Here is a 23,777-nt window from a genome sequence, read left to right as displayed (position 1 = left end):
GGAGAGCTGTTTGGTTTCCACAAAACCTCTGATCAAGAGTTGGAGTCTCTTAAATCTATGGAAGCAGAAATTAGCCTTTCCAGGTACCAAATCTGCATTTATTTTTAATTGAGGAACTTTTATTGTTGTCATGCTAAAAACCAAGAAAAGGTCCCAACCCTTCAAAAAAACAAATAACTTGTAGCCATTAAGCTGAAAACAACATCTGTATTTTGTGAAGCTATTTTTCAGCAATTGGTATTCGGCTTTCCAGCAACTAGCAGGTCCCAACACTTCTGTGCTCCCTCCACAGCTCTGTGGCAGTGAAGGTAGAGCAACAAGTCAAACACATCTTTCCCTGAGGGATGCTACTGGAGGGAACCAGCCTCTTGGTCATCCAAAAGAGGTAGAAGGAACCAGCCAACCCACACAGCCAGAGCAGCAGGAAGCCATGCTACCTGTGCTGCCCAAGCAAAGGACACTGTATGCCTGCAATGGAGAGAAATAGGACTCTACAGGCAGCACCTGTCAGTGGCATTTTAAGAAAAGAGCTGCCAGCTGGAGGTAGGGGAGCTGGAAAGGGCAGAGAGTAAGGAACGGGCTGTAAGGTCACAAAGATCTCCCAGCCTTTTTGCAGAGGTTTTGCAAAAAGGTGTCCCAGCCTTTCATATGGGTTTTCTTCCCTCCTTTAGTGGAGGCAGTCAGAAGCAAAACAGAAAGCAAAGCAAATACAGGTTGAACATTCACAGTCACTAGATACTGTTAACAATCATTAAGCACTGTCACCTGAGTCAGTAAAATACCAGTTGTCTCAGCTTCAGATTAAAACACTACCTACCAACCTTTTGGAGTACACCCTTTTACAGGAGAGAGGCTTCTTTATTTCTGTTTTCATTTCTGGGTGTGTTTGTCAAAGGTACAGACGGTATCAACATAATGTGAAAGACACAGTCATCCATGGGTCTGACTTTTCAGAAAAAAACAGCAGAAGAGTTATTCTGCACTGGTTTTCTAGTGTAAGAAAATTTTCATAATCATTCAGCAAACCTCCCATAGAAAGGTTTCCCACCACCACCTTCCTCCTACTTCTGTAAAAGTGTTGTGAAAAAAGCTGGTAAACGATAACTTTAAATTGCACTTCAGTACGGTAAGTAGGCTGCCAACAACAAGGAACTTTACCTAAAGTATCTGAGACTCAAACAAAACAAAGCCTATCTTATCTCCACATCAGTTTACATGCTGTAATCCAGAAAGCTTCCATGTTTCATTTTGTTTGAAGAAATAAAAAAAAGGTTTTACAGGAATTTCCCTTATTTTAAAATGACCTAATTAGTCCCAAAGTTTGCAGAGATTTCAAACAAAAAATCAAGTGCAGTGAGACATAGCCATTCTTTGCTTTGTTTACCCATCTGTTTCTCTGCATTTGGAGCGAGGAAACGTGGCAGAACTATTTAATGCAAATGGTACTGAGAATATGGAATAAGTTACCAGTGTTGGGAGTTAGTGAAGAGCATACATGTGTTCAAATTACCGGAGATTTGTTTCTCTGGTAGGGAGGATTGAGGGATGAAAATGCAAAACCATGGGATTCAGCTAAACTAAACAAAGGAATTGATACTATATTTTGGACCGGATGCCTTTTTCCTGAAAAGATTTTGCTTCCAAATGATTCAGGTGCAAACTTGCTGTCTGCCGGCACTGAGAGCCAAGAGCCCTTGATATTGCTTCTGGGTGTGACACGTGACTGCAGGCGGGGGGTTTCTGGTTGTTTTTCTTCTGATGCAAGCCTTACCTTTTTTTTTATCCGTAAAGTATGTGCACAAGGGAAGGAGTCCTACGGGCTTCGGCTGAGGACTGGATTTTGGCCAGGTCTGAGTGGGTACAAAGGAAGGGAGGGAAAGATGGGCCGGGTGTGGGGCTTGTTAGTGAGCTGCCTCATGTCAACAGGGAGGCTGCTGGGTGCGAGGAGGCTCCCTGAAACTGGCTGTAGACTAAGCATTGGTTCGGTAGTAAAATCTGTTGGGCAAGAGCAATGGTTATGCCACATGCACAACAGAAAGCAGAAAAACACATACTCCCTTACATGTTTTTCTTCTGAGGCAAAATTCCTCTGACATCCACGGAGGCAACACAACTCTGAATCACCTGAGGACTGAGGTTTACCTACAAGGCATCATCTCAATCCAGATGATTGCAAGGGCTTTGATATTAGCTCAAACACAGAACTGAGCTAACATGTCTGCAGGACTTCTAAATTAGAGCTGGCTCACATCCAGGCAGTTCGAAGCATAAGGAGCCTCAGGTCTGTCTGAAATGTCCGTATAGATAGATTCTCAGATAGGATGCTCTGAAGTGTTGCCTCTTGTGGTTACAGTTAGCATGTGGGTGGCTGAGTTCTCTGAATCGCACATTGTAAAAACAGCAGCTTGACAGTTCCATTAACAATATAGATGGGTTTGGTTTCAGTATGAAAACCCTTCTTTTTTGGAATTCCCCAGATCTGAGGAATGGGTTGAAGGAAAAAAAGAATCTGATTCAGAACTTGAAAGGAATTCATGTCTTTCCCACAACATTTACTACTGGGAAACATTACTAACTTTTACTATAAGAGCTATTGGCCAATAACCCTCCTAGTGTTTCCCTGGTAGCCCAGCAAAGTGTAAGTACAGAAGCTGGAGAATGAAAGTATTTTGTTTTCCAACATTAAAAAATAAAACAAAATTCCCACCTTGTGCAGGCAAATATGCAGGCTCATAGAGTGTGCCTTCAAATCTGCAGAAAGTCTGAAACTCAAAATAATGGCAGAACTTACTAAAATTCATCAGGCCATGTGAATGCAGGGTACTCACACCACAACATAATGAAAGCCATCAGAGCTCCAACTTCATGTGGCTTTCACGGACCCACAGCGTCTGCTTGCTTTGTTTTGGAATTTTTCCTCTGCCCCATGCAAGTCACTGCTTCAAGAGAAATATGTAAAGGAGTCGCTCTGGGTTTACAGAGCAGGAACAGCAAGAACATCTGAGCTGAACAGTTCCAGGTGCTTGTTAAAACAGATTTAGCCAAATGAGAGAGGAGAAAGGTCCATGAGGGTTCTGCTGCAGAGAACAGACAGTCTGATATGCCACTGCCTTGCATTTTGTGCAGTCATTACTTTACACGTGCAAACTGGGAGCAAGACTCTGCTGCATGGTAATTCCTTGTCTAGTTATAATAGAGACTACTCTATATCACTGTAAACGAACATACAGATTAAAAAAAAAAAGAAACAAAAAAAAAACAACCACCCACAACAGAATATAGGGCCTCACTCAGCCTTTACTTCCAAGGAAAAGTACAGCTTACGCACAATGATATGTGTTAAGGCTTTTTGTCAAGGATACGTAGATTTTTCTCACCCAATAAATGTTTTCTCCATAATACTTAAAACCCAGCAGTAGGTGAGACTGCTATATTCCTCTTCACTAGAAATTGGTCTGAGCTGGACCAGCGAGTGGAGTGATGAGTTAAAGATTACATAAAAGTGTAGACATATATTCTAAGTAAGACCAAAAAACAACCCTGCAATTAGAATTTACCAAGAAGAGTTCTTCAGAAGATGCAAAGAGGAAAGGACAGGGTTTTTTTATGACTCTGCAAAGCACAGGAGGGGGGTGCTATCTGAGCCCTGTGAGTAGAAATGTGTACAAGCAGACAAAACAGAACTGGAGTGAGGTCACATCTTTGTCAGTGCTACTTAGGAAGCCTGACTTCACTCTGTGGGACCCCAACAGCGATGTTCTAGACAGCAGCCCTGGGCCTGAATGACAAACACTCCAGCAGACAGAGGATGAGAAGAAGGAAGTGACTATATGACAGAGAACTATTATTCAGCCTCATTACAGTGTAGTTGCTCAGTGTGGTTCATGTGGATTTGCCTACGCGTAGAAAATATGCAGCAAACATTGCCTGTATTGGAGAATGAGAGACCTCAACATGTGATTGTAAAGAACCGCTTATTATCAAGCAAGACTTTTCTGCTGCATACCAAAGAACACAATTCTTGGCACAACACAATTTTTATCAGTGACCTGGAAATAAATATAAAATCATAAAATAAACTGGGGAGGCAGCCTAAGCTTTAAAATGGGCTGGACACTGACATGAAGAATTTAGTATCCTGAAGACTAGGTATTGAGCAGAGCAGTACATCTGGAAACAAAGGCTGTAAGCCATTACCTTAGAAGAGGAACGTTCTCTCCAGAGAAGAAGGGACTCTCCAAAAGCAAAGGGAGAAGCTGCTGCTGTTTATCAGCTAATGTGAGTTCCTGGTGTGGGGCTCTGCCCAACAGAGTTACGGCAAGTCAAGTTGTACACATATTTTACACTGGCAATGGGCAGCATTGATTTGTCTAGCTGCAATATCTGCAGCTTAGAGAGAATTTTGATAAACTGAAGGAGGCTAAGACAAGGACTCTGAGAATGACTGAAATACTGAAAAATAGGTTGTTGTGTAGGCACAAGGTCCTTATTGTGTTTTAGCCTCCCAAAGAAAATGCTAGAGTGACATGGCTATTAACTATAATTTTACGAACTAGGAAAAAGAAGTAGCAGATTCCTCAGACTAGCGGGCAAAAGTTTAACAAGGTGTGATGGCTGGGCACTGCAGCTAAATGAATTCAGATTAGAAGTTGAATGCAACTTTTTAATAGTTAAGGTTAATAAGCATTGGAACATCTTACCAAAGGCTGTCATTTCTTCCCTGGAAATATCAAAATATTGGTTTTAATGAGCCCAGTGGGTCAGGCTGAGTATTTTGGATGTGAGTGCATGGCTCTTCAAAAGCCCAAATGTACATTGACTCCAAACTTTATGTGCGCATTCCTGCACATACTCCTGGAAGCTCAGGTTTGAGAGCTTCCCAGCCACAGCAGGGGAAGAGGCTCAAGCACAAGCTACCCCTTAATGTCCTCTGCCTTCCCTCTGCCTTGGACATAAGTCAGTGAACAAAGAAGAAGGTGGCAAGGCTGACTACAGGCTGTCTTACAGCTGCCAAACACAAACACAGTGCTAACACTCATCCTTCCTCACACAAGGGCAGCTGGAACCTTGTGGTAGACCAGGTGATAGCACGGGTTGGTTTTCCAGGATGAAAAGGGTGGGGTTTTGTTGGGAAGGGTCATGGGTGGGACATTGTTTTGTTATGTTTTCTTTTAAAACATGTCACCATATGGTTTCCGTGTTTTGATGTAGTGAACTCCTGCTTTGTGCAAAGGAGAATGGTTTTCCTACACAGGGGATGGGTGAGTTTTTATGAACCATGGAAAGTCATGCTGTTCATTGGCAAGGGCTTGAGTACACGCATTTTTCAGTTCATATTGGAGAATATAAAACCCAGTAAACATCAGGGAGGAAAGAAGGTTTCCTGGTGTGTATATGATCTGGACCATGACATGCATATTTCAAAATGTCCTCTTGGGAGAAAAAAAAATCTGAAAATATTACAGACAAGGGAGCAGAGAAGCAGAAGGGTTCTGAGAGAGGGTAGGTAATTTGGGAAACAGCCTTGAGGCTATGATGAAATCACTGTAACTTAGACTATATAGGAGAGCAAAAGCTTGAGTTGATTTTGAGGTTTCTTGCCCTGTTCTCCTAGCACCTTGAATGGCAGGCTGCCTCCATGGGTGCGTGTGTTTTGTATACTACTTTGTAAATCTATGCCAGGTCACAGGAGATAGTAATGACATTTTGTAGCATGATGTATAGTGGAGGTAGTGTTGCTCTCTAGTGGACCTGCTCTGGTTTTTCTCCACCTGAAGATCACGATAGATGGATTTTGAAAGAACCAGTTGTTCAGATCAACTTAAGATCAAGCTATTCTCTACTCCGTCCATATGTTATAACTGCTAGGCACTTCATTTGCTTTTGTCTTTGCAGATTTCTTTACAACATGGCTGATGAAGATTTTCAAGACTCATATTTGATGATATTCTGGGCATCCAGTAAAGAGAGAAATAATTTCCTGTGGTACATTGCAGTATCATGTAATAGAGCTCCAGGGAGATTTACCCATTCCTTTTAAACACACCCCGTCCCGGAACAATGGTGAAAATGGAGTCATGATACTTACAGATTTCCACCATTTAACTTCCTGAAATGGAAACCATAATGAAATGCCATGCACACTATAGTACCGCATGGTCAGGAAAACTAGACAAAGTCTTCCATTGTACCAGTCTGGTTGTTACGGGAGAGGATCTGCCCACTTCGGTGTAACAGGATGTACTCTATATTTTGTAGTTTTGCCCAGTGCTCCAATCCCTGTGGGCTAAACCTTTTCAACAACAGCAATAAAAGAAGAAAAAGACTGAGGCCCTTCTCTTATACCACTTTTATTTTAGGGGGATATTAAATACAAAGAGTTTCACTCTCAGTGGAAATTGTCCAACTGACTCCAGGATACTGTGTAATCATTAGGAACTGGAAAAACTCAAACTGCCTGTCTGTAGTGGCTTGGATAAGACCTGCTGGGTGCATTCCAGCAATGAATATTGCAGCTGTGATGAGACTTATGTTAGGTCTCTTCTTTCAGGGTGAATTGTGCCCTTATGCCCAAGGCCAGCATAAGCCTTATGCACCATTTGAGACCCATTTAAGCCCTTAAAATAAGACTAGCATAGCATTTAAATGTTACATGGACCTCCTGGCCCTTTTGACAGAAGTACGTGCATTAGAAGATATGTGCTAATCATTAAAATGTATGCTTTCCACTGTTAAAGACAGCAGAATATACTCAGAAAACTACCTCCCTAACATGTGAATTCTCTTATCATTTCTTCATACAGCATCCTAGCCTGCGAAAGTGTCTAAAATATTTGCATCTGAAAAAGGTTCTTATGTAGCCTTCAGTTGACAGTGCAGACTGTTTGTGTCTTTCTGATGTTCCTCAACAGTAGTAGCAGGACTGTTCACTCTAGGAAGTAGTGCAGCTGGACAGGAGGCGATCTGGACATCAGAACAGTTGGTGCTAAGGACGGGACATCCACTCAGTATTCTTTTAGGTGGATTTATTTGGTCTAGCTGCAGTCTAGTCCTGTGCCTTGTACGCCCATGGGAGCATATCTTTGGGTTTAGTTTCATCCCAAAGGAATGCCATTTGTGTGCTCCGTGACTCCTACCTGGTGCAAACCAAAGCACAGTAAGTGGAGATGATAGGGAGAGTCACTCCAAAAGCACACCCTGGACTACCTGCCTTCTTAGGCAACATACAAGACAAAGAAGTGCTCATGGAGCACAAAAAGGAGGGCAAGTTGCAGGGTCTCCACGTTTCCCTTTCATGGCAAAGATTTCTATTTTGAGTGAGGACAAGCCAGTTGAAGCTCTGTGCCAGGCAGTGGTGCCACCTGACAGGGCTCCGCCTGGCTCCTGCCTCAGAGGACCTGCAAAGTCCTCTCTCCCCAAGTTTCAGGGCAACCAGGATTCAGATGGAAAAATCTGTGCACACGGCAACCAGAACTTGATATCTTAAGTGGTGCAGCGTGTGTATTAATGCCAGGTGAGATCTGGCAAGTGAATGTTTGTTTTACATTTCTCTTTAATCACTCTTACAGTTTTAACTTTGAAGTCCAGGGAAGTACACTTTCTGGTTTATGCCTCAGATGACATGGAAAAAGATATTCCACCTACGGTACTGGAATATCATTTATAGATGTGTAAATTCATAAAGCTATGCCTCTAACAGTTTGCCCACATGGAACTATCCCAATTTTCATCAACTGAAAACTTGACTGAAAAAAAAAAATAAAACAAGAAGAACATTTGAGGTATTTTTTATTATAATTTCCCCAATATTTCAGATCTACCTATTTTAGAATATATTCAAGAACATATGCCTAGCCTATGCGCAAAAAAAGAAGAAACAGGATTTGGGAACAAGTGAGGGGAGGCTATTTGCCTGCTAACTCAGTATTGAATTAGGTTTTTTTTAGACATGGCTCATTAAAAATTTTAAGGCACATAGCTGGCTGAAAGGGTAGATTCACGAATGGAGCTGGGAGGACAGGGAGAAGCAACATACAAATCTTTGGAAAAATATTTAAAGAAATAATGATAAAAAGTGGTAAGGTTGGAGGGGTACAAGAATACTTGGATTTATTCAAGTTCTGTTTTTCTACTACAGATGTTCTGCTAACTAGAGCAGAGATGTTCAGAGACCACATATTGGCTGTAAAGTTCTAGGACTGAGATTAATTAAATGTCTGCTGCTCCTCATACAAACTAGACTCCAGAGTTTTTCAGACCTTTTAGTCTTCTGAAAGAACAGCTGTAGAATACATCATGTGCATATCTTGCACTCTTAAAATGCACTTTTTATAACAAGTGCCATTTTTTTATAAGGAAAGTTTAACATCTTACCCTTCCTCTGATTATCTTGCTGCTGTTCAGAAAAAAAAAAAAAAAGCATAAGGCTCTGATACTTACTATACTAACATCTGATACTTCCTACAGAGCACTGCCTCCACCCAACACATGTTTTTAAACAAAATTCATAGTAGGTTCAATGGTCACAGTCATTCACTTGTGTTATGGTTTGTGTGAGTTCACTTCTTGCATCAGTTGTAGGAAAGCGAGGACCCCATTCTGGTCTATTCTCGAGGTCAATACCCAGGAAATATAATTTGTCATTTCCATCTCCTTTTTCTCCTGACTGGACAATGTCATAGCTTCTTTTGATCAGTAAACTCACCACTCCTCTGGGTCCTGCTATGCAGGCAAAAGTATACTTTTATTATGCGATATATTTTTATATATGATTAATCTTGCAGAAATCTCTTTTCCCCCTCCGTAAGTGGATACCCTAAAAATTTGATTTCTAGCCAGGCCTCAGACAGTTTCCTATTTTCATTTGATATGGTACCCACAAATTCATGATATTCTTGTGTTGTTACACTAAAACAATACAGCTATTTAAACAGTGCCCAACCCAGCTTTAACATTATACCCCTTATGGCTACCTCCTTAGCCCTTATAGAAAAATGAAGCTGATGTCAAATGTAAAATTTTCAGCCTGCTGGAACTGTTATATACTTGATACATTACTTACACATGCCACTTATAAAAATATAAACCCCAAGCCAAAAGCGTCTCTTTCACTCCCACATGGCTGTAGTTGAAGAAGATGTCATTGACCATAAAGAAGCAAGTAAAACATTTGCCTTAAAGCCACAGTGCTTAACACCAAAAAGACATTTCTTACCAAATATAACTGCTTAAAATTCATTATTTTATTGTAACTGAAGACATTTTTCTTCTAACACTGGCCACCTGCAGCAACTACAGCTAGTGGTCATGTGCAGTCATGGCTTGTGAGGGGCATAAAGGTACAACCTGATGAATGCCATCCAGGAACTCTCGCACTGAGGAACACTAGCCTGTGTCCTCATTGTCAAAATACTTTTTAATTGTTTGGGATTCCTGAGGTAAACATTACTTGACCTTTAAATAAATAATTTAGGGCCTATGAAAACCTTGGACTGGACTCCTTAGAAATGCCAGCCATGTGTAGAGAAAATGTCAGCCATGGAAATGAGAAAACATGCAGCCCACAGCAAGCTTCCCACTTCTGCCTTTGCCACATGCAACATGAGAAGGATGAAGAAGTTAGCTCAGTCTCCAAAGGCACTCAGTTCCCCACACATCTGGTAAGACTGGCAGGAAGGATACACCATTAATGGTGATGTTGGCTTATTTATCAACCACAAACCTATTTCAATATCAACAAGCATGTTCGAGTCAGTCAAAACAATTGCCAGGAGGTCTCCATCTGAATGGGTTTTCATAGCATTCAAGCCACGTAAAGACACAGAGTCCAAATAAGGGACAATGTTGACTATGCCGCTGTCCTAGGGTGGGGGTCAAAGGCTGTGTAACTTATTCCAAATGGCACTATACCTAGTCCTTTCCAGAACACTAACCAAAAATATTCATCTTTAAGAGTTCTTTGCAAAATTACTTATAATGAGTATTTTATTTAATAATGAGTACTTTAGAAATAAATGTCTTCAGTGGTTTTAATGCATCACCGTAGGAAAGCTTTAAAACGAATAGACTTGAACATTATAATCATTATGTTTGGATTGTTAAAACTGCTGACAAGACCAATAAACCACAGTGGATTTGTGAGGCAGCACACTATCACTGATAGATTTCTGGGGGATAAAGATGAAAAAAGCCTCCTGTTGCAGGCAAGCTTGATCTTGCTGATACGCATATCAAATGTGTCCCATGAAGTTAACAGAGGCTTTCAGTTCTCAGGAGGTACAAAGCTGTCCCATGTTAAGAAGCACGTTGCTACAGGTAGATTCTTGGATAGGAGCTTTCCCAAACCTGGGTCCAGTTCCCAGCTATAGGCGTGTGTTGACCACAAGTTTATCAAATGTTCTTTGTTTGGCATCACTTTAGAACACGTTGAGCAGGCAATTTGTTTGGGTCTTCCTATATTTTTATAGACAAAGCTAGTATCTCCCTGCTATCATTGCTATCTCCCCTGTGCAATTACATAGAAATGTCAGACACTCCTAAGACCAGAACAATAAAAGCTGAACATAATTACTTTTTTTTTTTTTTTTTTAACTCCCAAGGAGAAAGAGATAAGTTAATGGTGAAAAACAGGCGGTGTTGGTAGGACATCTCTGCTAGGACTTGACTTGGGGTTGTAGGCAGACACAGGATTAATTTGTTGACACCTTGGATTCATGGTTTTCTGCCCCTAGTAAAGTGACCGAGCATTGAAAAAAAGGCGATGTAAAACACAACCCTTCTATAAGACAGTTTGAAGGACATGTGAATAAAATGATTAGCAACTTTCTCAGTATCTCCATGTGTCTCAAGCTCTTCCTTCAGATGAGTGTTTATAATGCTTAGAGCAGTATTTCTTATGTGACTTAAATACTATATTATCAGGAATCCCCAGCTACTGAGGCTGTTACTCGAAGGATCCTAAAGGGTTTCATGGACAAACCTAAAGGCTGAAATATAACCTTAATGAAAGCAGCTTGTAGCTCCCAGAGACTCAAGAGGACTGCTTCTTTTTACATCACGATTGAATTTGGCCCAAAGTCTACAAAACTTGCATTGTGCCTTAAAGCTACTTGAGGATTTGTGGCTCTGTATCTGTGGCTGTGTTTGGGAAAGGTCAACTTTGAGATTTCCAGGTCAGAACTGTTTGACAAGGATTTAGTGTCATCCACAACTTGGGACAAGCTAACAGGCTTTCTTGTTCAAAGGTAATGTTGTAACTGTAAAATGAGGCTAAGAGGGCAAAACTGGGAGGAAAAAGGAGACAATTCTTTTTAAGTGATTTATCCTTACTCTTCAAGACTCTTAGAGCAGAAGAGGGTTCCTCCTGTTGAATGAGGCATGACTGAGTTATCTTTCCATTATTGCACTGCTCAGTTATTAGAGTTTCGAAATATAAATAGGAAAGACTTCATAATCTATGGGGTAATCTGCACAGGCTAATTTGTACCTTCCTGGAAAGCCTGGTTCCTTGCTCAGTGAAACAGGGCACTGTGGAGGCTTAGCCAACTTTTCCTGTCATTTGCGAAATCAACAAAAAAACAGGAGACAAACAGTGACACACACCATTTAATTACTGCTAAGACTTCTAAGCATTCCTGGTTTTCCTAGGCTGGACAGTTGGAATTATGCTGTAGCATGGGAGAACATTACACTGGCCTCTTGTGCACCATATGCCTTTTCATTGACAAACTAACACTTTTTTAATGAGAGTTTCTGAGGTTGTTATCCAAACTACATTCCTTATCCCAGATCTCATCTATAGCACCTCTCCCAGAGGTATCTGGGAGTTTGGACCCAGGCATATATGCGAATCCAGGGCTTGATCAGGTCCCAGTGAAGTCAATAAAAATATTGTTGTTGCTAAACAGATATCTACTAGGCTCAAATTAAAGGTAAAAGCCATCCAAGAAAAAGTGGGAGACAAATTACAGGGTTTTTTTTAATCAGAATATGCCTTCTTCTCTCTCCCTCCCTTTGATTTTTTTTTTCAACTGTCTGAACTTTATAGCTAGTTTAAAGTAACTGAGAAAATGTTTAAATTTTAAAATGTTGAATAGTCCTGGACCAATGCCCAAAAAATGTCATGTGACATTCCTGATATATAACTCTTAATTTTCGAACATACTGACTCCAGTCAAGAATTTTTGGTGATGATAAAATACTGAAATGTAGAAAAAGAAATACCAGGAGGTTGAAAAAATGAACTTGTGTTCGCAGCTAGGTATCACCATTTCCGGAAAAATGGAAAAAGAAGAAAGCACACCTGCAAAACTTTGGTGCGTTAAATATTTCATAAGCATAACCTTGGGGTTATGTTAATGTAATCATTTACATGGGAATATTAATTTTTGAAACATTTGTGGCATTAGTTAACCCATTCTTTACAGAAGTGTTAGACTCTCAAAGCAACCTCTGGACGCAACAGAGGTGGCTGCTGGTCTGCCATTCTCTGTGCATCCCACTACCACGGTCCTGATCCCGGGAAGTATTACAGATGTGCAGATCGTTCCCTTGCAGATAGAGTGGTCAGGCTGAGACGCTGTTCGCGGGCTATGAGGAGACTGGGGAGCTGCATCCCCCTTGGAGTTCTGCAGCTAGAGAGCACCTGCTCCTGGCACCCACTGGGGACGTGGAGAGGGAACAGGACATAACAAGCGCTTTTGTTTCCCATGTGTCTGTTTGACTCGGTGCAAGACAAGGCACCACAAGGTGATGCTGGGTCGAGTACCTCTGCAGGAGGGAAGCCAGCAAAGTCAGACTCCTCCAGGGTCCCGCTCCTCTCCCCTCCCCGGAGCCCAGGCTGCCTTCCAGCCCTTGATCTCGGCAGAGAGCGAGCTGTTTGCCAATCTCCTCTCGCTCCCCGGGCAGCGTTAAGGTGGAAAAAGTGCATGAAAGAGTAAATGCAGACATCTGCCCTTTGGGGTGTCCCCGTCGGAGAGCGAAGCCGAGGAAGGAAGACGAGGGGACAGGGTGAGTGGATGCGTGTGTCAGTCAGCGGGGGGATGATCTAAGTATCTGAAGTCATTCAAAAGGTCAAAGCAAGCATTAACTCTTCCCCGCCCTCTCTCCTCCTCGGGGGCTCGGGGGAAATCACAGTCCGCCCAAACTAGATGACAGCTTGCCGGGACTTAATGACAGGCTGGGTGCAGACAAGCCGCGGCCGCCCAGACAAAGGGAGGAAGTTTGGTGCTGCCGCCGACCCCAGAAAGGGGTAAGGGCAGGGGACGAGCCGGGACACCGGGGGGCAGGGGCAGGGTCGGGGGCGCGACCCCCGGCCCGGGCAGCAGCTCCCCCCGGCCGCGCCACGGGCGCTCTCGGAAAAGCCTCGGCCGGTTCCCTCCCCTCCGAGAGCCAGGAGTAAACCTGCCTCCTCCTCCTTCTCCTCCTCCTCCTCACATTGCAAAATGAACGGCAGCGGCGGGCAGGAGAGAGGGGGAAGCGGGCAGGAGGCGAGGTAAGGGCAGCTCCACCGCCCCCGGCCAGCGGCGACAGCTCGAACCCCGGGTGACTCTGTGGCTTTAAGCGATTCGAGGGGAAATCTCCTTTTTTCATACACCAACATTTTTTTCTCCCGGTCTCTCCCTCCTCCCCGGCTTCCTCCCTCTCTTTCCCCTCTCCTGCCGCCCTCTCTCCCGCTCCCTCTCCCTCCTTTTCTCCTCCCTCCGCAGCCCCCCCTTCTTTCTTTCCCCCTCCCCTCAAGTTTCTCCCTCTGTCTGATTAAATGAGAAGGAAGTGTGGGAGTGGTGGTTTTGAAGCTCTCCCTTTAAGAGGCAGCCTGCAGTGACGAATTGTTGAAATTGCCATTGCAGGATGGCATTCCGCTATAAATTCATTGTTCCACCTCCTCTCATCTTCACATTTCTCTCCCTTCTCCTCTTGTTCACATCGACAGACTGGGGATAACAACAACAACAACAGAAAAGATACAGGGAGGGGGCTTTTACAAAAATCCGGGACGTTTTCCGCTTCTTGAGCTTTTTTTTTTTTCCCCTTTTTTTTTTTTTTTAATTTTTTAACCATCTCACCGGAGACGATCGAGGCGGTTTTTTTGGTGCCTGAATTTCTTCTTTCCCCTTCTCCTCCTTCTCGTCAAAACAAAAGGGGGCAAAAGAAGGAAAGGGAGCCCACCGGAGCCCGAGACAGTGCCGAGTCGCAGCAGACCTGCCCCCTGCCCCTGCCTCTGCTGCTGCTGGTGATGATCCGGTGACTTCAGCAGAGAAGTGGAAGAGGAGTGGGAAGTGCTCAAACTTCTCTACTTGCCGGGTCCGAGCCTCCTCTCCTCCTTTTTCTCTCTCCCCCCCCCACCCCCCCGCCTTTGCCTCCCTAGCAGCAGTGATTTGGGATTTTTTTTTTGCCTCCCTCTCTCCTTCCATGTGCTCCCGGCTCTTCCCTGCAGAGAAACACAAAGTTCACACGCGAGCGGCTTTTGTTGACATTTTTTTCTCTCCCACTCACACTTGACTCGAGTTTGGGAGGGAGAACTTTCTTTTTTTTCTTTTTTTTTTTTCTTTTTTTTTTTTTTTTTTTTTTACTCCTCATTTCCCCCCCCTCCTTCCCTTCTCTTAACTCCCTCGCTGCACTCCGCCGACCGCCTCTTTCCACCACCCCTCTCCCCCACTCTTATTATTATCATTATTACTACTACTATTAATTACCGCCACCGCCGTGCCCGCTCCTGACGGCGAGGCAGGCATGCTCCCGACGCTGCTCTCCCTGCTGCTGGCCGCCCAGCTCCACCTCGCTCTGGCCCAGACGCCGGCACCTGCCGACGACGGAGCCCCGCCGCCCCCCGCCGCCGCCGCCCCACCGCCGCCACCCCGTCCCCGTCCCGGCCCTCCCCCCGGGGCCAGCGGCGTCGTGCGGCGCCTCGACCCGACCTACGCGGGGGGCGGCAAGGCGGGCTACGTCCTCTACGCCGGGGGCCAGCGCTTCCTCCTCGACCTGGAGCGGGACGAGGCGGCGGGGCCGGCGGCCGGGGGGCCGCCGCGCTGCTACTACCGCGGCAGGGTGGACGGCAACCCCCGCTCCCTGGCCGTCTTCAACCTCTGCGGCGGCCTCGACGGCTTCTTCGCCGTCGGCCGCTCCCGCTACACCCTCCGGCCGGCGCGGCGCGGCGGGGAGGCGGCCGACCCGCGGATCTACGGAGAGGGGCCGGCCCGCTCCCCCCACCTCTTCCGCAGGGACGGCTTCAGCTTCCAGACGGTGCCGGCCCGCACCAGCTGCGAGACCCGCGACCCGCCCGGGCCGGCGGCGGCGGGGGACGGCCGGCGGCGTCGGCGGCGGCGTCGCTCCGTCTCCCGGGCCCGGCAGGTGGAGCTGCTGCTGGTGGCCGACGCCTCCATGGTCCGCAAGTACGGGAAGGGGCTGCAGCACTACCTGCTCACCTTGGCCTCCATCGCCTCCCGGCTCTACGCCCACGCCAGCCTGGAGAACCACGTCCGGCTGGCCGTGGTGAAGGTGGTGGCCCTGGGGGAGAAGGAGAAAGGGCTGGAGGTCAACAGGAACGCCGCCACCACCCTCAAGAACTTCTGCAAGTGGCAGCACCAGCACAACCGCCTTGACGACGACCATGACGAGCACTACGATGCCGCCATCCTCTTCACCCGCGAGGTAGGCATCACCCCGACCGACGGCGGCTTGTTTGCCCTCCAGCGATGTGTGGTGGGGTGACCAGGCTGCGACGTGGCCACCCTCCAGCCACACTGCCCTGCTTTGCCTGGTGGTCACCTCTTTGCTCACCCTTTCATCCTTTCCTTCGGGTTGCGCTGCGCTGCAGGGACCGGCAGCCACGCACACAGCGGCTGGGGATGGAAGAAGAGCTGAAAACCCAACAAATCATGTATGTGTGCGTGCACCCCCTCCCCTGCAAGGTCACCCCCACCATGGGACGCAGTCATTCCTGCCAGTTCGGTGCTGGGATGCCTGCCAGGGCGGAGAGGTGGTAATGTGCCTGACTGGGGGAACCCAGATGAGATGATGCCTCATCTTTCCCAGTGAGATGTTTCACACGTGGCCACTCTCTCTGCAGGGAGGTGGTGCAGGCAAAGGGCTGATAGCGCTCACTAGTCTAAATTAGTCCCTAAACCAACCTGTTAGGGAAAAAACGGTGGAGAACACCTTAAAAGTCCACGCAGCTTCCGTGTTGAGTGCATTGAGATGCTATTTCCAGCAAGAACAGCTCCGCCACACTGGGAGCCGGCAGCGCTTGTGGTTCAAGGGTAGGACGTAAATGCAAACCGCAGGTAAACAGAGCTGCAGAAGTTGAGGGAGTCAGGCTGCTGGAGGGGGATGCAATCTCCTTCCCGTTCCTCAAGTGATCAACTGTGGGTCGGATCTGGCCAGTCTTACCCATGCAGAGCTGCGCCTTGCTTCCTACCCGGTTGTTAGTTAATTGCATTGCCAGAGGTCGTTAAGGGACATTGCTCTAGTAGACATGTGGCCGAGTTTATGCAATGAGGTTGTTCTGTAAGAATATCCCTTCAGCGGTTTGGGTTTGGTGTTTTCTTTTTTTCCCTTCCCCAAGTACGAAAAAAATAACTGCATGACTTTCCGTTCGTTTGAGTTCGCCTGCTTTTCTACATCATAGGAGCCTGCCAAAAAGGATGCTTTGGATGGTTTGTGGAAGGAGTTGCTCCAGAAGGGGGAAAAAAAGTGCCTGGCTTGCTTTTAAAGCTGTAAATAGTTGAAACATTAGGTTCTGTGTCAGTCAGGCATCACTTGTACAGCTGGAGCCTTTTTTAGCAGTTTGAAGCAAGCTTTCCTTTTTTTTCTTTTTATCATTATAATCTGAATGAAAGCAGGCTACCTAGGCTGGGTCAGAATGCTCTTGCTTTTTGCTATAAACATCCTTTCTAGTGGCTTATTAATTAAGCCTGGGCCAGAATCCATCACTTTTCACTAAAGTGTTTTTTCTCTGCCACTATTCCCATTTATTTCCCTGGGATTTATTACAATTCAGAAACTCTCAGGGTGGCAGACTGTGAATCGTAAAGTCAATTATTAAGTTAATTTGGATTGAGATTGGATGTGAGTTTAAAGTGCACTTGCTTTAGAGATGCTTATCTGTAATTCTCTGCATGGATGCTGCTAATCAGTAATCCACTTTCAAAGACTCCCGAGCAATGCGTCTTCCATGCATAGAGTTACTTCTTTTGGATGTAAGTAGTACCTAAACTAAACAAAATGTCACAGTTCGCGTGGTCTCCTTCCACTCTTAAGATGCAAATACTGCTTGCGTTGTTACTTAGGGATGTAAAGGCTTTGCAAGAAAAAAGCACGGACTTCCGTTTTCTTGGTTTACATTTGAACACGTTTAGCTGTGGGATTAGCTCCTCAGTGCAACTGAGTATAACTTAATCTGCTTTAATGATTTGCTGTGTGCACATGCAGATTGTTTGGCATTACATTTCAGTATCCAATGAGAACAGGGCTGTAGTTTCTTGCTACATGTGTTCATGATGTTCTTTGCAGGGAGTATGTGCGAGTCCACACAATTTTTATATGCTTACGCTTGAAATGTCAACATGAATCTATTTGCTCCTCTTGGAATGTAAACACAACAAGGGTTAAAGGATGAAAAAACAGTAGAGATGTTTCCCGGAGAAAATAGCCCCACTTTGAACTAAAGAGAGATTTTTTCCAGTTTAGCTTTTCAATGAGAGTGGCAGCAATTGGCAGGAGGATCCAACTTTTACAACTATGTTTTGAATGTATGAAGTACGTTGCTTAGCTACTGGACGCCAAACCATGGCTGCATGTTTTGATGGGCTCCGAATACCGTAATGCTAATTTTTGAACATCCAGATGTCTTCTTCTAAATGGCTTGTTTTTTAGGCATGGAGTAAATGTGTGAGGTACATTTTCCGTCTTTGTTTACTAACTGAGGCCACCTTGAACTTTGTGTCTCTGCGTCAACAGAATAATATTTGCAAATCATTTGTCAGCTGAATGCATGTCCTCAGCTGTATGTAACTGTTTATGTGTAGTTAGAAACTAAATTATGCGTGCCTGTCGCCATACAAGTCTCTAATATAATAATTATCTTCCTTCTGAAATGACATTTACTTAGATGTTATTTTTGACACCAAAAGAAGCTTTCTGAAAAGATAGTAGCTTTACTAGAGTTCCTTATAAAGGAAGAATTCTGTCATAATTCAGCACTATTGCTTCCTCCTCTTCTGTTGTCATTACTTGTTTAGAGATAAATTAATAACCATACATCGACTATGAGTGTGCTAGCAGCTCTCCCTTATTATAATATCAGTACTAGTGGTTCAAATTATTAACATCATCATTCATACTAGGGAGTACTTCCCATGCAAAAAGATTTTTAGGAGGAGATTTACTGATTCTGGATTAAAACATTCACCCACTTTTGGTTATAGTTACTTTGATAAAGGCTTTAAAGCAATTATGCTGCAGAGCACAGTAAATAGTAAATAAATATGAACATGGGTTCAGCTCACAGACTACTGGTCTTAAAACTATTTTAAGGCTGCGTGTTGCTTGTAAGTGGTGGCAAGAACCCTGTAACTGTGCATTAGCTGCAGTGAATCCATTTACCCTGTAACTGCGAGGAAAACTACAGCAACGTGTCTGGACATTATTATCACCTGCGTAAAAGATTGTGAAAACCCTCAATGGGCACAGAAATTATCTGTCACTAAATATTGCAGAAACATAATGGGGTTCTCCTGTGGTTATTTAAATTTCCCAAATCTAATAAGGAGAAGTATATTTTCCCAGTGGTCTCAATCTGTTGTTTTGACCCATGATGGCCAGTATCAAGCCTGACAGGGGTCTGGTTTGTCAGTACCAAACGATGATAATTTTTTAATAAATCCTCACTAAGGCAGTTTGGCCTTAACAACCTTAGAGAATAAATGGGTTCCCTGCTGTTTGACTACTTTGTGGTTGAGTCCTTGACAGCAGCTGTAAATTTTTGGGCCACATGCATCTTCAGAGCATCCTCCACAGAATAGGGTGATGCAAGTATTCAGTTGTCTGGTGGCCAGGTGAGTCCTTTGCCCTGTGCAGCAGTAGAGAAGCGGCTGTGGGGTGGGGAGGAGGAAGATATTGTAAAGCCCTCTTCTCCTGGAGAGTAACTCACTTTGTTCTCAGTGGTAGTGAAGTCAACAGCAAATTTAGAATGTAGTCCGTTTCAGGCTTTTTTTATTGTGGACAGTTCTCGGAAGCTGGAAGTGGGTTATCTTCAGTCTTCAGGTTTTTATGGGTGCAAGAAAATACTTGCCAGATTATATGTCACAGTAGAAGAATGTATTAGAGGTGACTTGCAAGCTGCACTTAAACTCAGACTGTTCTTTTCCAAGGTCTAGCCTGCTCTGCAATTGTCCTCTAGAATTCATCCAATCTGTTTCATTAGTGACTCTTAGTTAAGTTTCCTGTGAACTATTGAATGCATTTGGACTAAATCCAGTTCTCTTCCTCTCCTTTCCCCTCAATTCTGAATCATGTGAAAATTAAAATAGATACTTCTCACAGTAGATACAGGCGGCAAGAGCAAGAAAAAATACTTTCCTAAGTGCTTGTTAGCATCATCCATGATAGTACCATCATGCCTGGCTCTATCAAAAAGTTCATGCTAGAGCCAAAGGCTGCTGTCCTGCCTTTTTCTACACAGTAATTATATGGATCTTGTGCCTGTGATTTAGTTTAACTGTCAATCTGACAGTGCTGTTAAATTTCAACAGCAAACTTTGGATTATCTCGGCTCTATAAATGATAATTTCATTGCATGGAGCACATGCTTTCCTTGGCTTTAGTTCTTTTTTTCTTTTCTATTTTATCATCTTCCCACAATTATTATCCCATATTAATAAAGCAGGTCACTGTACCAATGGTGAATAGAATATAATTTACTGATGTTTATTATTATTATTCTAAAGAAGTTCTAATGTGATGTGCCTACCAGTTTCATAGTGGTTTCACTAATTTTGTTGCAAATCTAATACATTTAGATAATATCCCTGGGGAAAATAAACTGAGACATAATTTGTAGCGTGATTCACACTGATCTAGAGATGGTGTGGAGTTTCCCCACAGAGGAATGATGGGTTAGGCAAGCTAAATCGCGCATTTTTCCTTGTTCACCAGTCACCAGTTTTGTAACTGAAACTTGGTTTGCCCTTCCCCTCCCCATGCAGAGTCCAAAAGCTTTCAGTGCATTTTGTCAGTATTTTTAAATAATCTGCGGTTTACATAATGCTGCTGCATTTTCTTCATATACTTTAGGAAAAAAAAGTAGTTTTGTTAATCCGTACATTCAGAGTGTAAAAACTTAATCAAGTTTAGGCTCTGTTTTATAATACTTTATTGCAGAATGTCCTGGGATGACAGGTGCCTAGGATCCCCGTCCCATGCAAGGGCAAAGTAAGAATATGCCTAAATAACCAGTCTGGTGATGAGGTAGTTTCTGAAGCCAGCAAATGTAGCATGCATGTGCTAAAGTTAGCCCAACAGGACATCATGCATGCGTTGGTTTTTCCTGAATTTCACCTTATCTAGAATTTAGAAAGACAGCACTGTACATTTGAGATTTAAATGCCCAAAACTTGGTCTGCAATTTAGCATATTAACCTGAAAGGAAGATGACCTAAATTTTTAAGTTAAGCTACTGGAGGAGATGTGATTTTTTTTTTTTTTTTTTTCTGTTAAGGCAGGTATCTCCACTCCTTTTTTCTTCAAAAGGTAACCAGGCTTCAATCTTTCCTCTCAAAATACAGTCATGGGAGCAGTATCTCAGTGAGTCTAACAGGAGTCCTTTCTCGCTTGACAGCGATAGCCAGACCCTCCCTCTTTCTGGTACCCTAACCTGGACACCCCCATGAGCGAGACCCACCACTGTCTCAGGAAGAGGACTTTTCACAGCAGCCTTCCTCCAGGGCAGCCTTCCACCTTTTTGGCTTGTAAAGGCTCTCTTTTTAAATGTCACAGTATCGATTGAGGGGTAAAATAGATGATTCCCTAATTACTTTGTTCACCAGTTAGCCCTTATTTTCAGTAGCTTTAGTGGTCTTTTTTTCTTAGGTCCTGTGCTCCTTTTGACTTCCAGACGTAATGTGCTCTTTGGGTGATACCCGTAATACTTTCTACTTGCGTGAACCTGACTTTCCTCCGCATGTTCCCTTCTGCCTTGCTGTGACATTAATAAACTTCCACCCTCTTTGCAGAGGGGCGCGTGGGAGGGTGGATGCGTGGGTCCCAAATACCGCCTGACCCTGCCCTCCCTTTACAGGCCTGCGGTGGGAATGCTGCTGCAGGAAGTCAGAAAGTCGTATTTAATTCCTTCCTCTGCTTGAGGGATTTTAGGTCTGTATTGCCCACCTCCCAGGAGAGGTCCTTAACCGGTAGGTTGTAAGCTGTTCCAGGTGTTAAGGAAGCTTTCCACCCCTCTGACCAAAGCTATGTCACTGTTTAGCAAGTAATTTAAGATTCATATGGTGAGAAGGAGAGAAATCGTGACCTGAAGCCGCTGACTGGAGCCCACCGCTTAGAGCAAGGCAGCCTGTGTTCCCAAAGCACGGAGAGAAGACTGTTTCTGTAATTTACCAAAGGACTGTTCTGTGTAAAATACAGAAGCAGGCTGAGGGACAGGGACCAAAAATGAGGTCCCTTCGCCGAGCGCCCTAAGCGCTAACTGCAGTCAGGGCGAGGGCAGCCTTTGGCGCGTGGGCTGCAACAGGAGGAGCCACAACTCCCTACGTGCAGGGACATGTGCAGAACTGCGCTGTAGACCGTAGTCTAGTGTAGCCCGAAGAACACTGTCCCAAGAAACACACTTCTAAGTATCCTCATTCCTCAAAGGAATTCGAAGCTGGATCACCTTATTGGGCAAAGGCTTTGACTGATGAGACGTTGTAAAGAAACCAGAAAAGCAAGCGAATGAACACACAGAGATGTAAAAGCTGTTAGCTGCACTTTAAAAGAAGATTATGTGCAGCTGTGCCCAATAGGAAACCTAATCCTGTTGGTTTCTCATATATCTGATCTGAGAACATCTGTAGGCTTGGGTTCCTTCAGGGGAAAAGACTGAGAAACGTTAAGCATCGCAACCCCAATCAAGCTGTAGTATAAGCTAAGTGCTAAGCTGCTCAGGACTGTAAAAGTGTGGCACTTTGTGGCCTATAAGGTCACAAACTGCAAGCCCTGTGAAGGGTAGATAACTCAAAGACCAGAGGACACGTGAACCAGTTTTGTTCTTCTGCCCTTGCATTCCACCAAATTGTCCGCGTTGGTGCTTAAATCCTGTTTTGGATCAAGTCCACGGGCTCTGGCCTAATATCAGGTTTCACTAAACAGTTTATTCTTGTTTTTAAGCCTACTGCACAAATCAAAGAACTTCAGGTAAAATAAATTAACTGCTCCAGCGGGGAGCCACGACAGTTATCTTCATTCACAACAATGCCACGTATACATGGCAAACAGCCAGCTGCTCTTGATGTACTTACAAATGCCAAGAAAACTTGGCCTTTAATGAGCTGTCTAATTAACTACTAGTCTTATGATGTACAGCTCACTTTTCCTAAGTCATTCCTTTGCCAAAGCTTAAGTCCTAACATCTATTACCTCTTGGGTAGCAAATGAATCTCCTAGTCGTTCTTTTATTTTGAAACTACTGTAATGCAGATTAAGGGCCAGACTCTGGATTCCTTCTTTAGAAATATCAAGAAACACTTATTCTTCAAAGCTTCTGCTGCTGTTTGGAGACAATTAAATGAGTAGACAGGTCTGAGTATGTGATTAACTTTTTAAATAGAAGCCACACACCAGAGCGAAATAATCATTGGAAACTAATTTTAAGTATCATGTGAGTTCCCGCTTTCTTAGTGCTTTAGCTGGAGTATGAAAAGTTGAGGAGACCCACACAGACTTTTTAGATTGCATCATTACATCTGGGCCTGCTTTTAACAAAAAAAAAACGTTTTCAAGGGAAATAAAAACTTTTAATGTACTCCCAGTATCTTTATTTCATAAAAGTCTGAGACTGCTTTCCAAGACTGCCCAAGAAAACTAAAAATTGGCTATTGATGCTGGTAAAAAATAATCCATGGCCAGTACAGCTACAGGAGATATAAGTCAAAAGAAATTTTGCCGTAAAGATTTAAATCAGTGGAAGTGTAACCAGGTGTGCCTCTCAATAATGTCACTCGAAATCGTGCTGTTGGAAGAGACCACATAGGTAGGGAATGGTGAGTTGACCTGATTCTCAGAATGTTTGTCGCAGAGATGCCACTTTATAGGCTTCAATTATGTGTCCATTATGTACTATGTGATGCTATGAATAGAAATATATTAAAGTTCAACTCATGCAGAGGCAAGAGAAATAGAGAATAAGCGAGAATAACAGTTGAGAACATGATGGAGCTGAGTCTTCAGTAATCTGCCCAAGTGATTATTGATAATGTCAGCATTAGCTTAAAAAAATGCATTCTCGTGCAGTCGCTGACTGAAGTCTGCAGCAAAATCCAGAGGGCTCAGCACATGCTCTCTATTCAAAGCATAGCCGATGCGTGCCCTGCTCGAGCAGCAGGTGGGCAACCAGTAGACATCCCTCAAAGAAGCTAAGGCCAGAAAATATTTCCAAGACCCTTTACAAGCCTCCTCTGCTGCTGCCCAGCTGGGGTTCGGGAGGCGGCTGCAGGGCTGTCCAGGCCACATTGTCTTGCCAGGGAGGCAGCACAGATGTGGTCACTCTGTCAGCTGAAGGGGATGGAGCTTTG

The 23,777-nt window shown here is 44.2% G+C and overlaps 1 protein-coding gene across 1 annotated transcript in view; it reads left to right on the top strand.

Annotated features, from left to right (window-relative positions):
* The first annotated feature begins 14,730 nt into the window (after positions 1-14,730).
* Positions 14,731-23,777, top strand: part of ADAMTS5 (ADAM metallopeptidase with thrombospondin type 1 motif 5) — a 41,773-nt gene continuing 32,726 nt past the window's right edge. The window contains exon 1 of the mRNA XM_074151245.1: positions 14,731-15,648. Within this exon, the coding sequence (XP_074007346.1) occupies positions 14,731-15,648 (918 nt within the window). The remainder of the gene's footprint in view (positions 15,649-23,777) is intronic.

This window comes from Numenius arquata, chromosome 1, assembly GCF_964106895.1.
Source record: "Numenius arquata chromosome 1, bNumArq3.hap1.1, whole genome shotgun sequence".
Taxonomy (NCBI): Eukaryota; Metazoa; Chordata; class Aves; order Charadriiformes; family Scolopacidae; genus Numenius; species Numenius arquata.
The sequence above is the reverse complement of the archived record's forward strand: the minus strand, read 5'-3'. Positions and strand labels throughout refer to the sequence as shown.